The 16,221-nt window shown below is 34.4% G+C and overlaps 2 protein-coding genes across 2 annotated transcripts; one reads left to right on the forward strand and one right to left on the reverse strand.

Annotated features, from left to right (window-relative positions):
- Positions 1–7,879: 7,879 nt before the first annotated feature.
- On the reverse strand, positions 7,880–9,759 carry LOC124934917 (ring-infected erythrocyte surface antigen-like). The gene is made up of 6 exons (XM_047475407.1): positions 9,331–9,759; positions 9,145–9,249; positions 8,578–8,652; positions 8,457–8,489; positions 8,118–8,300; positions 7,880–7,966 (listed from the first exon to the last, which is right to left on the reverse strand). The coding sequence occupies exons 1-6, from the start codon at positions 9,757–9,759 to the stop codon at positions 7,880–7,882; spliced, it is 912 nt and encodes a 303-aa protein (XP_047331363.1).
- Positions 9,760–11,973: 2,214 nt separating this feature from the next.
- LOC124935881 (leucine--tRNA ligase, cytoplasmic-like) lies at positions 11,974–15,663 on the forward strand. The gene is made up of 2 exons (XM_047476314.1): positions 11,974–14,125; positions 14,202–15,663. The coding sequence occupies exons 1-2, from the start codon at positions 12,109–12,111 to the stop codon at positions 15,413–15,415; spliced, it is 3,231 nt and encodes a 1,076-aa protein (XP_047332270.1). The 5' UTR covers positions 11,974–12,108; the 3' UTR covers positions 15,416–15,663.
- The last annotated feature ends 558 nt before the right edge of the window (positions 15,664–16,221 follow it).

The following is a 16,221-nucleotide window of genomic DNA, read 5'->3' on the forward strand; positions in this document are numbered from 1 at the left end:
CATTCAACCATCTCCTCACTTCGATAAACCAACGTTTTTATTTCACATATTAACCATCAATGTTTTTTAATAGTTTAAAATTTGTGCCTAATGGGATTTGAACAATAGTCTCTATTATGTAGCATTAACACTTCAATTACTAAATCACTCACTTAATATTATTGATTTATATTTATAATTTAGTGTATACATATATAATTTATATGACCATTAAAAAATACTTATATGTATAATATTTATTTTTTTAAAATATTTAATAAATATTTATTATTTTAATATTTTTAAAATTTATTAATTGTTTTCAATAAGGTTTATATATATATATATGAATGAATTATTATTATTATATTAATGTTGATTTTTTATTATTAATTTTATTTATTTAAATTTATTATAAAACTAAAAATACAGAAATATATCAATTCCTTTCCTAATTAACTAAACTCTTTTTATTATATATATATTTGGTTAAAAATGTCCTACATTATTAAATTTAAAATCTAAATTCTTATTAGATATTTATATTTTTAAATTATTTAATAAATATTTATTATATTAATATATTTAAATTAAATTTTTATTTTTAAAATTTATTAATTTGTTTCAATAAGGTTGGTTATATATGAATGAATTATTTTTATACGGTTAATTTTTTTATCATTATTTTAAATAAATTTTGAATATTAATTTTATTTATTTAAATTTTATTATAAAAATAAAAAATAAAAAAATGTGTCAAATTATATATATATATATATATATATATATATATATATATATATATATATATATATATATATATATATATATATATATATATATATATTATTATTAAGAATGTAAACATTTATTAAATTTGGTTTTAAATTTTAAATATGAATTCTTATTAGATATTTATATATTTTAAATATTTACTATATTAATATATTTAAATTAAATATATATTTTTAAAATTTATTAATTTTTTTCACTAAGATTTATTATATATATATATATGACTTCTTAATATAAGGCCCCGTAAAGACTAAAAGAAAATCATATAGGTAATTTTTTTATTGTTGTTTTAAATAAATTTTGAATTATTAATTTTATTTATTTAAATTTTTTATTAAAAATAAAAAAAAATATGTAATTTTCTTTATAATTAACTTTCTTTTTCACTATTAAGATTAAGATTTATATATATATATATATATATATATATATATATATATATGGTTAAAAATACCACCACTAGATTTGTAAGATACCACCACGAGATCCAAATTCAATTTATAAAGATTCTCTTCTTCTTACGTTTTTTATCTCTTATGGCTCAGAAATCCTTCAAGTCGTCGCCTTTTCTTCTTCCAATACCCATATTCACTCCACTACTTCTCTCAGACTAAACTTCCTCGACTCAAACAATCTCTCTCTGCCGCCCTAAACCCATATCCGCACCTCGCTGAAACGTCACTTGGGTCAAAGATGAAAAAATCCCAACTCTTCACTTTTTCCTTGGCGATGCAGTCTCCGTCACCATTGTCGAAGCCACCACCGCTGTCGATTTCCAACGCATCTCAAGCAAGGAGAACCTCTGCCAAGTAGACAACCTTTTCTCCTTCCTCCCACCTTGTCTGTATCTCCCGAACGGGCTGTAGTGATGTCCCTGCAGATCACCCTATTTCCGAACAACGGTTTCTGCATATGTTACATTTCAAATCACGCCATGATCGACAGCAAAACCACGACATTGTTCATGAAATCATGGGCTTGGTTTTGCAGATCTGGAGGAGACACGACGACGTTACCGGTGGATTTGACCCCGTTCTACGATCAGAATGTTATAAATACGAATTTGAATGATTTGGACGAAGCTTATTTAACACATTACTTGAAATATGGAGAGAGTTATAAAACACTTAGGAAATAGGAAATTATCTCTTTGCCAGATATGGTGATAGGCAATTTCATGTTAACACGGGTGATCTTCAGCTTGTGTGGAACAGAAGTCGGATCTTTCATTTTCAGGATGTCAGAGGACAGGCTAACGATGGTGGGATCGAGATTTATAATATGCATTTGTGAGAAATACATCAAATGCGAGAAATATACTAAATGCGAGAAATATCAAATGCGAGAAATATACCATTCACGCATTTTCATCTAAAACGCGTTAATCAACTAACTCTTTTTAGATGAAAATGCGTGAATGACATTTCTCGTAATTGAGCGGTAAAACAGGCGCACAAGGGGTATTACAGACTTTTCACAGGGCAAAAAGACTCATATTACAAACATTATCAGGCGCGGGCCTTTTTTGGAATTAAGGCTATTAGTAGGGCCATTTCATTAAATTTCCCTATTAAATTTGGTGTTAAATTTTAAATATAATTTTTTATAAGTTTAGTTGGTTAAATTATTGTACTTATTTATTGTTAAGTTGAAAGTTTAAAACATGGGAAATTTGATGTAATGGCCCCCATAACAGGGGAAATTCCAAAAATGGACCGCGCTTGCTAATGTTGGCAAAAAGGGCCCTTTTGCCCTGTGAAATGTCAGAAATACCCCTCGGGTGCCAGATTTTACGCTCAGTGACGAGAATTTCCATTCACGCGATTTCATCTAAATCGCGTGAGTTGATTAACGCGTTTTAGATGAAACGCGTGAATGACAATCTCGTTTTTCAATTAACGAGAATTCCCATTCACGCTTTTCATCTAAAATGCGTTGATCAACTAACGCGTTTTAGATGAAAAACGTGAATGAAAATTCTCGTCCTTCGCCGTATATATAATCTTCTTGCCCTAATTTAAAACAAAACCACCCCGATTCTCCCTCCCACCCGACTTCCAAAACCACGTCTTCAAAACTGCACACTTTCCATTCCGACTTCGTTCAACATCATCATTCAACATTATCGTTCATCGTCCAACATCATCGTTCTTCGTCCAACATCATCGACTTTCCACTGTCTCTTCGATATATTCAGGTCAGTTTAGGGCTTAAGGTTTAGGTTTAGGTTTTGATGTATATTATACCGTTTATATTCATGGATATTGATGTATTTAGGTTTAGGGTTTGGTTTTGATGTATATTATGTCGTTTATAATGGATATTGATGTATTTAGGTTTAAGGTTAGGTTTCGATGTATATTCTGTCATTTATATTGATGGATATTGATGTATTTAGGTTTAGGGTTTGGTTTTGATGTATATTATGTCGTTTATAATGGATATGGATGTATTTAGGTTTAGGGTTAGCTTTCAATGTATATTCTGCTATTTATATTGATGGATATTGATGTATTTAGGCTTAGGGTTAGCTTTTGATGTATATTCTGCCATTTATATTGATGGATATTGATGTATTTAGGTTTAGGTTAGCTTTCAATGTATATTCTGCTGTTTATATTGATGGATATTGATGTATTTAGATCAGGAGCTGCCACGACCGCCACCACAACCGGGTTTCTCAGTTCGTTCAACAAAATGGTACGTACAATAAAATCATAGTTAGGAAACCACAAACCTTAAACTCTAGTTCGTTCAATAAAATGGTTGTTATTTTGAATTGAAATGTTCATATTTATGTTTTTACACAAACCCTAGTTAAGATAATGTTATGAAATCGTTTGTATTTAATAACAAAACTCATTTTTTTATAATATGCAGGCAACAAACACTGTTATGACCTTATGTCCCAATCAATTATCTTGTGAAGATAATGTATGTACTATTATCTCTACTATATCCATATTATCTAGTTTTGAATGTAATAACCATGATATTATTGTTTGACACAGTTGTTGATAGTGTAATTTGCTCGCACTTTTGGTGCAAGGGTGTCTTCGAAGTGGAGAGAAGATGTAACCCATGCTATAGCTTACATTAATCCTAATGGTGCATGCGGCCGAACTCAAAAAATATTGAAGGCAATTTTGAATGGGAAATGGGTCCTTACAATTGATTGCGAGTCTCTGTTAACACGATTTGTTTCATACATATGTCTGTTAAATTAAAATAAAAATTGTTTTTGTGTAAGGATAAAATCATCAATGAAAACCAAAAACTGTGTTGATGAGGAACCTTATGAGGTTAAACAAGATAATCACGGAACCCAAGGTGGTCCTAGAAATGGAAGACTTCGGTTGTTGAATAATGTGAGTTTGGTCTTATTCCTCCTCTATGTACTTTTATTATTTTGCTTGATAACTGAAATTATTTTGTTTGTTTGTTTTTCAGCTTTCGAAACTATTCGACGATTACATTTTTATATTTGTAGGGAATTTCTTCCCACTTTACAAACAGGATCTCATTGAGTTAATAATTGCTGGAGGTGGTAGTATTAAAGAATTGGATAATCCAGATAATCCATTTGCTGAGCCAAGGGACGAAAAAACTATAATAGTATATTTGGAGATAGACAGCAAGAATCGACCAATGAAAAATGATTTTGATATTTTTCCCGACAATTGGCTATTTGAGACAGTGGTTTCTATGTCATCAATATTGGATGAACATGTTGTTCCTCACACAAGGTTGCTTCAATCTGTTGCTGCTTGTGATTTGCAGCATTTGCTTACTTAATTTGGAGTTGTTTAGACTTTTGTTAACAATACTTAATGTTCTTCTATTTATGGTGATTTATAATCATTAATGTATTACTAAATATTCTTCTATTTATGGTTTATTATTTTTTTTAACAATATGGTTTGTTGATTTATTACAATACGCCTTAGTTATCAGTTATTACCTGTGTTGATTTTCTTATAACTTAGGTGAGTTAATCGATTTGATGATACACCATACTACAAACTCACGTATATTGTGTAGAATGCGTGAATGTAGTATCATAACTTATGTTTATTAAGAACAATCCAACACAATTCTATTGTGTATCATCACGTATATTCGCTTTCTTAGTTTACAACATAACTCAAACAACAAGGAACAAGGAACAATGTTGTTATTCACGCGTTTCATCTAAAACGCGTTAATCAACTTACGCATTTTAGATGAAATGCGTGAATAGCATTCCTCGTCTTTCAATTAACGGGAAATGTCATTCATGCATTTTCATCTAAAATGCGTGAGTTAATTGACGCGTTTTAAATGAAATCGCGTGAATTGCAATTCCTCGTCTTTCATCGTATATAATATTTTTTTGCCCTAATTTATAAGAAAACCACAAATCACTAATTTCCTTTTCTCTTCTCTCACTTTCCCCACTCTGACTCGACCATCAAATCGTACTCCCCTGAAGAACTCGACCACGAGCAGCAGTAGCTGACGACTACGACGACACCACGAGACCTCTCCGTTTGAATTCGTGACCCACTACTCTTCATTCTCAAAATGGGTATGTTTATTTTATGGTTTTTAGTGATTATGAACACTAGGTTAGTTAAATTATAGTTTAGCTAGGTTGTATTCGAATGAATGTGAATCAATACTATGTTGTTATTCTAGTATTAAGGTTTAGGATTTGCTGGCATAGTGTAGCTCACTCACGCGTATTTCACTCACGCGAAATACACACTAAGGAAGAGTTTGCTGGTATGTTTCATGGAGATACAATGTGCCAAGAATTGTCCACAAGTTTGCTTCAATGGACCTATTGGATAACCTTATCCCATTAGATTCATTGAAGCAAACTTATGGAAAAGTTGTTGCAATGGATTTCCTGAAACTCTACCAGCAAATTCCTCCTCGGTTATGGTAATGTTGTTGAACTTTTTTCAATTTTATGATGTTGTTGAACTGTTTTCAATTGCAGCTCAAGTACCTGTACTTCTTTACTTTGATGGAGAGTGGAAAACTACAGATGATCTTACTCATTTTTCTGCAAAGTCAAACAGCGGTATGATTGTTCCCCAAAATTCTACTTATGCCCAATTAGTTGATCTAATTTATTCTGTTACCGATATTGATAAATCTAGATATGATTTATTGCTTCAAGTCAAGTATAATGCTCCTGGCATGAATGCCAAATTTTCTTATATAACTGATATAAAAAAAGATGTGGATGTGAAGTTATTTTTACATGAAGCAGTTTCAGTCCACAATCGCACTCTGTTGTGTGTATCCTTAGTAGAGAAGTCACTACCAACTCAAGAAAGTGTAGCGGTTCCAGAAATTGATGACCCCGACGTCTTCCCGAAGCAGCGTGAGGTTTTCTTTGAAAATGACATTGAAGATGAACATTTGCGTTTGAATGTGGGGGATAATGATGATGATTGAGTTCCTATTACCCAACCTAGTAGTTCTGATTGGGTTCCTAGTATCAATCCAAGTAGTGCTTGGGTTCCTAGTACACAACCAAACCATGTTGTTGTTCGTACCCAACCAAACTACAGTGAATGGGTTGCTAGTAACTTACCAAGTAGCGAAAATCCTATACATGAGGCAGTAACTAATAGAATCGGATTGGAAGTTAGTTCGTTGTTTGAGAATAAAAAAAAACTTCAACTGAGGTTATATAAATATGCGATGACTAATCATTTTGAATTCAAAGTGGTGAAGTAAAAAAAAAACTTTGGTGTGTGAAATGTTTGGATAAGAATTGCAAGTGGAGACTGCGTGCTGTTAGAGTAAATTCCTCGGAAATGTTTGAGATTCGTAAATTTGTAAAAGATCATACATGTTCAATTGTGACGAGGCAAGAGAATCAAAGGCAAGCACCAGCATGGGTTTTGGGGGAATGCATGAAGAGCAAGTACATGGACCATCACAATGACCACATGCCCAAGAAAATAATGGAAGACATACATACAACTTATAGAATAAAGTTGTCTTATAATAAGGCTTGGAGGTCTAAAGAAAAGGCCCTAATGACGGTGCGAGGAACTGTAGAAGATTCCTATGGTAAATTGTCATCATACCTGTACATGTTGGAGAAGAACAATCCGGGTACCATAACAGACATCCAGACGGATGAGCATGGTCATTTCAGGTATATGTTCATGTCCCTAGGCTGCTCAATTAGGGGTTTCAAAAACTGTTATCATCCAGTATTATGCGTCGATGTCAGTTTTCTTAAGCACAAGGTTGGAGGTCAGCTATTGGTGGCGATAACATTAGATACGAATGAACAACTCTATCATGTTACATTCGGCGTTGTTGATTCAGAGAATAACAACTCCTGGACTTATTTCATGTAAAAACTTAGAGATGCAATTGGATTGGTTGATGATATCGTCTTCATATCTGATAGACACCCAAGCATCGCCAATTCCTTGTGTGCTGTTTTTCCAGAAGCTGACCACGGTGCGTGCACATATCACATCAAGATGAATATTATGGCCAAATTCAAAACCGATCACTGCCACGCCGAGTTTGGTTTGGCTTCTCAAGAATACACAATCTTGAATTTTAATCAGCATTTTGACAAGATCAATGCTAAGGATCCTCATATTGCCATGTATTTGGCAGATATTGGGTTTAAGAGATGGAGTTGTGGCTTTTTTCCTGGTAAACAATACAATCAAATGACAAGTAATTACGTTGAGAGCTTCAATAGTCAAAGTAGAGAAGCTAGAAAGTATCCCATATCAATCTTAGATGATTATTTAAGATTACATTACAAGATCGGTTTAATAGTAGAAGAGAAAAAACGTCCAATCACAATGAACGTTTATCTCCTTATTATGAAAAGTTCTTACGTGATCAAGCTGAGAAGGCCAGATTATATAACGTCCATCCACATGTAGGGACTAAGTACAGCTTTCGACATCGTCCTCTTTCTCTTAAATTGGATGTGGGATGCATCTTTCAATTCCACCACATCCTCATCTATCTGCTTGTCCTTCTTCTTCTCTTCCTTCTTCTGCACAACGAAATGATCGTCCACCTTCTTCTGCACCACCTTTTTCCCCCTCTGCACCACATTCTTCCCCCTCTACACCACCTTCCTACCCTTCTGCACCACCTTCCTACCCTTCTGCACCACCTTCTTACCCTTCTGCACTACGAAATCATCGTCCACCTACAAAGAAACCATTGAATTAGGCCGAACCCCGACTCGAGAAATAGGTCAAATGCAAGAAATGTAAAATACATACCTCAATATCCTCCACATTCTCCTTTACATTCTCTTCCACCTTCTCTTCCACCTTTTCTTCCACCTTCTCTTCCACCTTCTCTTCCACATTCTCCTCCACGTTCTCCTCCACATTCTCCTCCACATTATCTTCCACCTTCTCTTCCACATTCTCCTCCACATTCTCCTCCACAACTTCCTCAACATTCCCAACATTGGATTTCCCATCAACCATATCAGCCTCCTCAACATTCCCAGGGTCTTTCTCCAAAAGCCCAGCCTATAAAAAACACAAAAGTCTTTAATTAGACCAAATGCACCAAATGCAAGAAATGCACCAAATGCAAGAAATAGGCAAACTGCGAGAAATGCACCAAATGCAAGAAATGCATACCTCAATATTATTATCACGATCTTCATCTGTCTTCTCCTCCACAGGCACAACATTGTCTATCTCCACTAGCTCATCCTACAAAAAAACACAAAAGTCTTTAATTAGACCAAATGCAAGAAATAGACAAACTGCGAGAAATGCACCAAATGCAAGAAATGCATACCTCAATATTATTATCACGATCTTCATTTGTCTTCTCCTCCACAGGCACAACATTGTCTATCTCCACTAGCCCATCCTACAAAAAACACAAAAGTCTTTAATTATACCAAACGCAAGAAATATGAAAACTGTGAGAAATGCACCAAATGCAAGAAATAGGCAAATTGTGAGAAATTCACCAAATGCATCAAATGCAAGAAATGCACCAAATGCAAGAAATACATACCTCAATATTTTGTTCGGTCAACAAATCATGATCTTCATCTTTATTCTCCTCCACAAGCCCAACATTGTCTTTCTCCAAAAGTCCATCCTACAAAAAACACAAAAGTCTTTAATTAGACCAAATGCAAGAAATAGGCAAACTGCGAGAAATGCACCAAATGCAAGAAATGCATCAAATGCAAGAAATGCACCAAATGCACCAAATGCAAGAAATACATACCTCATCTTTATTCTCCTCCACAAGCCCAACATTGTCTTTCTCCAAAAGCCCAACGTTGTCTTTCTGCCCATTTTATAAAAAACACAAAAGTCTTTAATTAGACCAAATGCAATAAATGCATACCTCAATATTTTGTTCGGTCAACAAATCATGATCTTCATCTTTATTCTCCTCCAAAAGCCCAACATTGTCTTTCTCCAAAAGCCCAACAATGTCTTCCTCCCCATCCTACAAAAAACACAAAAGTCTTTAATTAGACCAAATGCAAGAAATGCACCAAATGCAAGAAATGTCAAATGCAAGAAATACCTCAAATTTATCATCATTCAACATATGCTCAGTGTTCACCTCAAAATCTTCCTCATCATTGTCTTCCTCATTCTCCTTCTTTTTCTCTGTTAAATCTTTCTCATTAAATCTTCTCCTTCTCTGTTCCTCCCTTAGTGTGGCTGATAATATGTCAAACTCTTGTTGTAGTAGGTTTAACATATCTTTAATGATAATTATTTCAGTTTTGAATTCATTTACCTCCTTCGAAAGTTCATCTAATCTACATTTATCCTGGGGAGTTATTGCTGTTAGAGTCGTGGGAGAGGATTCTTCGTCTTTTCTACTCGTGGCGTTCTCGACAGAATAAGAGCTGTTGGTGCTGGTGTTGGTGTTGGGGGTAGGGTTGCGGGTTCTTCTTCTCGTGGAAGGTTTGGCTTTGACAGGAGTAAATTTTCTTTTCTTCCTCATGACACTTTTATTATGAGGAACTGCATCGTCAATATCTCCAAATTTCCTCTTTCTGCAGTCAAGATCAAAAAAGACATCATAAACATTACCTCCCATATCTTCAAAGTCCTCCCCAGCATATAAGATCTTCTCTTCTTCAGACAATTTCATTTTCTTGACAATCTTGCCTTGCAGGGCAGTGTGAAGATCAGAGGCAGTGCTCTTCCTCCTGGATTTGTACTGTATTATCCTTGGGCAGACAGGCTCTTGCGTTTGAAACATCGTTTTACTTGTAAGATTGGGGACAAACGTTTGGATAACCTCATAAGTCCACACTTGTAAGACTAATGCGAACCCATATACGGTATAAGAAACATCGACATCCTTGTCTTTTTTGTTCTTCCCCGAGGCGGCATTCTTCTTCTCTAGATATAGCAAGAATTGTCATTCACGCGTTTCATCTAAAACGCGTTAATCAACTCACACGATTTAGATGAAATCGCGTGAATGACAATTCTCGTCAATGAGCGTAAAATCTGGTGCCCGAGGGGTATTTCTGACATTTCGCAGGGCAAAAGGGCCCTTTTTGCCAACATTAGCAGGTGCAGTCCACTTTTGGATTTTAGCCTGTTATGGGGGCCATTTCATCAAATTTCCCTAAAACATACCTATAACATTTTTAATTTTATTTTTAAATGTTTTAAGTTTATGGGCGGGTCAACCCACAATCCGACCCAAGTATTCATTTACTCTCACATATATATTCAGATTAACTACAACTCTCCCAACAATTTGGACACTTTGAATTTAAGCATTATTTATATATATATATATATATCATTTAGTTAAATGTGACTTATTTGTAATAGATTGAGAATTTAAAAAATCTAAATAAAAATAGTCAAAATAACCTAAATAATCCAAGATGCATAACTACACAACATCAAGAATCATCTACAATCTTAGTTTGAATTGGGCCAATGAACAGAAAAGCTACAAAAAAAGATTATTTCTTTTGCTGGATTTTGCATTTTATATAAAGCAAAAAGATTAGGGTTTCGTTTTATTTTATTTCTGAAAAGCTTACTTTCTCTATCAAATCTTTTCGTCTTCTCTGATGCAGATTCCGACGAACGATTCTCAGAAGCTGTGGCGGTTGGATCATCTGATAAATAAAGCTTCAGCAATCGTCATTTCGTCTAAATAAAGCTTTGGGTAGAAATTACACCGGATATCTCCTTCTGCCGCCGCTCTGCCTTAGCTGACTCACAAGTAAGAAATATAATTATAATCGCCATTTCTGATCTCAATTGTCCTGTTTATGCTCCTTAATGTTGTTTGTTTATCCTGAAGATTATTTGAAAACTAGTATTTTTTTTATCATTTTCTGATCACAATTAATGTTGAAAATTGAATGGGTTTAAGTTTTTTGGTTTCAGATGATAAGCTGATGAAATGAAACTTTTTTTTAAGTATTGTTTTTTTTTAGGACAAAGTCTGGTAATAAATAAGATAATTAATATTACTCATATATTTATTAAACTTATATTTTATAAAATTTTAGATTTTTTTCTTTAAAATAATATGAATTTTAATGGGGAAATTGTTATTTGAGACTAACATCATTTTAACCAAATGATATGTTTTTGTCTTTTTCTTCTTAATTAATTTAGCACGTTTAAAAAAAATTACTAATTTTGTTCTTTTCTTCAATTTTTCTCTTATTCTTCTCACATATCACGTATAATAAGTAGACCTCAAAAAGATATTTAATTTAAAAAACAAATACGTCCAAAAACAGTACACCATACACAAAAAAAAAATTATGTGAAAAACAAATATCAAATTTATCTCTTTTTGAATATTTTCAAATATTTCCTCCCACCAAACTTTATTAGCTTTAAAATGTATAAATTTGGAAAAAAATACATCTAAAACATCATATTATTTCATTGAGCGTTAGAAATTAATTTTAAAAAATGATATATCAAAATAAGACGAAATTTTGTTCATTTATGTGAAATAGCTAAAATTGTGATAATTTGTGTCTCAAATATCAAGCCTTGAGTTTTAATATATATATATATATATATATATATACTAAATAAAAGTTTGTGTTTAATTATATTTTGAAAATTGATATTTGAGTGGAAAATGTGGGTCAGCCATTTAAAACAATAATTTCATAAGCATGGGTGCCTAAATACTCTATTATCATTTGGATCTATAAGCTTGCTATATAGTGAAATTTTGAATTGATTTCACTTGCAGAAATCTCATTTAGATCCTGAATTAGGATTGATAAAAGTTTGATTCTTCCTCTTCCTCTTCCTCCTGCAGTTTTTGTCAAATTCAACCTCTGGTAAAGACATGACAACAGATGGTGGTAAGAGTTTTGCTAGAAGAGATAAACTTCTTGAGATTGAGACAAAGGTACAAAAGTGGTGGGATGAAAAGGAAGTCTTCAAAGCTGAACCCTTAGATGCACTTCCTGGTCCTGGCGAAAAGTTCTTTGGAACCTTTCCTTTTCCTTACATGAATGGTTGTCTTCACTTGGGTCACGCATTCTCCATTTCGAAGCTCGAGTTTGCTGCTGCCTATCACAGACTCAGAGGTGCTAATGTCCTCTTACCTTTTGCATTTCATTGCACTGGTATGCCCATCAAGGCATCAGCTGACAAACTTCGTCGAGAGATGGATAAATATGGCTATCCACCAGCTTTTCCTCCTGAAGAGATAATAAAGATAGAGGAAGTTATTGCAGAAAACCAGTCAGCCCCTGATAAATTCAAGGGGAAGAAATCAAAGGCAACATCAAAGGCTGGTGGTGATAAATACCAATGGCAGATAATGCAAAGTTATGGTCTATCTGATGAGGAGATTGCAAACTTTGCAAATCCATATACTTGGCTATCTTATTTCCCCCCTCTAACTGTTGAAGACCTTAAGGCATTTGGTTTAGGCTGTGATTGGAGACGGACTTTCATTACAACTGACAAGAATCCATATTTCGATTCATTTGTGCGGTGGCAATTGAAAAAATTGAAGAAGTTGGGTAAAATAGTGAAGGATTTGAGATACACAATTTATTCACCATTAGATGGCCAGCCCTGTGCAGATCATGATAGGGCATCAGGTGAGGGTGTCATTCCACAAGAGTACACTCTTATCAAGATGGAAGTCATTTCACCTTTCCCTCCTAAGATGAGTGTTTTGGAAGGAAGAAGAAGAGTTTATCTTGCTGCAGCAACTCTAAGACCAGAGACTATGTATGGACAAACCAATGCATGGGTTCTTCCAGATGGAAAATATGGAGCATATGAGATTAATGAAACCGATGTTTTTATAGTTACAGAAAGGGCAGCACTTAATCTGGCATACCAAAAGTTATCGCGTGTTCCTGAGAAACCTACATGTTTGGTGGAGCTTAGTGGGAATGATTTGCTAGGTTTACCTTTGAGATCACCTTTATCTTTCAACCAGGTCATATATACCTTACCCATGTTATCAATTCTAACCGATAAGGGTACTGGGATTGTAACAAGTGTACCCAGTGATTCACCTGATGATTTCATGGCTCTTCATGACTTGAAATCGAAACCAGCTTTCAGAGAAAAGTTCGGTTTGAAAGATGAGTGGGTACTGCCATTCAACATTATTCCAATTATAAACACCACAGAATTTGGGGATAAATCTGCTGAGAAAATTTGCTTGGATATGAAAATAAAGAGTCAGAATGAGAAGCAGCAACTGGAAGAGGCTAAGAAGAGAATCTATAAAGGAGGATTCTACGATGGAACAATGATCGCAGGTGAATATTCTGGAATGAGTGTCCAAGAAGCGAAGAGTCTGATTAAAAACAAGATTTTGGAGCAGGGTTTGGCTGTAATCTATAGCGAACCAGAGAAGAAAGTGACTTCGAGATCTGGTGATGAGTGTGTTGTGGCATTAACCGATCAATGGTATATTACTTATGGAGAAACCGAATGGAAAAAGAAGGCTGAAGAATGCTTAGCTTCAATGGGTCTCTTCTCTGACGAGACAAGGCACGCATTCGAGCACTCGTTAAGCTGGCTTAATCAGTGGGCTTGCTCTCGTAGTTTTGGGTTAGGCACTCGCATTCCATGGGATGAAGAATTTCTCGTCGAGTCATTATCTGATTCTACTCTTTACATGGCATATTACACTGTATGTCATCATTTACAGAAGGGCGATATGTATGGATCTGATACCTCATCTGTCAAACCAGAACAGCTTACAGAAGATGTATGGGAATTCTTGTTCGGTAATGGCCCATTTCCGGAATTGTCAAATATACCTTCGTCTCTTCTCCATAAGATGAAGAAAGAATTCGAATACTGGTATCCTTTCGACCTCCGTGTTTCAGGTATCTTCTATACACTATTTTGATCTTATGTTGTGATTCCAATCTGAATTCAAACTCATAATGTGAAACACTGCAGGTAAGGATCTAATCCAGAACCATCTTACCTTCTGCATATACAACCACACGGCACTTGTTCCAAAACACCAATGGCCTAGAGCGTTCAGATGTAACGGTCATATGATGTTAAACTCAGAGAAAATGTCAAAATCAACCGGAAATTTCAGGACCTTACGCCAAGCCATTCAGGAATTCTCTGCTGATGCCACTAGGTTCTCTTTAGCCGACGCTGGTGATGGAATGGACGATGCCAACTTTGTGTTTGAAACTGCCAATGCTGCAATATTGCGTCTAACAAAGGAAATTTCATGGATGGAAGAAGTTCTTAGCACTGAATCCTCTTTACGATATGGTCCCCCAACAACATATGCTGATCGCGTATTTTCAAATGAAATAAGTATTGCTGTTAGTGTAACAGGGAAGAACTATGCAGATTATATGTTTAGGGAAGCTCTTAAAACTGGCTTTTATGACCTTCAAGCTGCTAGAGATGAGTATAGATTACTGTGTGGTTCGGGTGGAATAATGAACCGAATTCTTCTGTTTCAATTTATGGATGTTCAAACGAGACTTATAGCTCCGATCTGTCCGCATTACGCTGAATACATATGGAGAGAGTTATTGAAGAAAGAAGGGTTTGTTATTAAAGCTGGCTGGCCTGAAGCTGAATTACCTGATCTTACACTTAAGAAAGCGAATAAATACTTACAAGACACGATTGTTTCGATGAGGAAGCTTCTTCAGAAACAGCTTACGGGTTCGAAGAAGGGTAAGACGAATAACCCTGAGAAAATTACGGTTGGTTTGATATATGTGAACGAGCAATACGATGGATGGAAGAAGGAATGTTTGAATATACTTCAAAGTAAGTTTGACAGCAATACTGGCGGCTTTGGTCCTGATCAGGAGATTCTTGAAGCTTTGAAAAAGAGTTTTGTTGGGCAAGAAGGAAACTTTAAGCAGATTCAGAAACAATGCATGCCTTTCTTGAGATATAAGAAAGATGAGGTTGCCACTGTTGGATTTCAAGCATTGGATTTGAAGTTACCTTTTGGAGAGATTGATGTGCTTGTGGAGAATTCTGAGCTGATTAAGCGTCAGCTTGGTCTTGATCAACTTGAGATTTTGTCGATGACTAATCCGAATGCTATATCGAGGGCTGGATCTTTTGCAACACTTCTAAACCAGAGTCCACCATCACCCGGAAATCCAACTGCCATCTTCTTGGCCTGAGTAAGCTCTTGTTTTTCAAATTATAGTTTGTTTTAATTTTCTGTATTGATTTCCTTTCCTTTTATGTATTGTTTTAAACTGAATAGAGTAATAAGTTGTATAGGGATATATAAATTATATGTCGGAATAAGAAGTATAAATTGTATATATTGTTGTATTTGGTTTGAAGTATAAAAGATGGTATGAGTTGTATACATTTATAATTTTGTGTTTGATATATGATATAATATGTTACCATTTTAATTAAATTGATGGTATTAGCTTAATATTTATTTTGTGTTTGTGTTTGATTGTATGCAAGTTAGGAAAGTATCTTTGACAATGATGAGATAAGATATATGTTATTTTTTGTATATAGGAGAAAATGACACTATTTTGAAACATTTTTAGTCTGAATTTGTATCCATATCTCATACAGATTTGACTAAGAAGCCGTCAATGTATTTTTAATCTAGATCATAGTAAGTTTAGATACACTTTGAGTCTACATATTAATAGTATCATGGAGTATGATGAGATATTGGTGTCTCGCAGTATGATGATTTTGCAAATGAGGTCAGTGTTTAAATGTCTTTTGAAAATGTCATCTTAAGAAATTTCCAAACAAAATTATAATAATTTTTGAATGGCATTTGAGATCCCAAACATTTTTTCAGATTTGACCAGTATCTTTGTTGATTGTCCGATAACCCGATTTTATGTTAAAATTGTCATCATTTAAGTGAGACTGTATAACAGGGTCATCGGTCTCTTCTTCCCCAAGGGGAATTTGATATAATCTCTTTAGAAATATGCTTTGAGAACAA

Source organism: Impatiens glandulifera, chromosome 4, assembly GCF_907164915.1.
Source record: "Impatiens glandulifera chromosome 4, dImpGla2.1, whole genome shotgun sequence".
Classification (NCBI taxonomy): domain Eukaryota; kingdom Viridiplantae; phylum Streptophyta; class Magnoliopsida; order Ericales; family Balsaminaceae; genus Impatiens; species Impatiens glandulifera.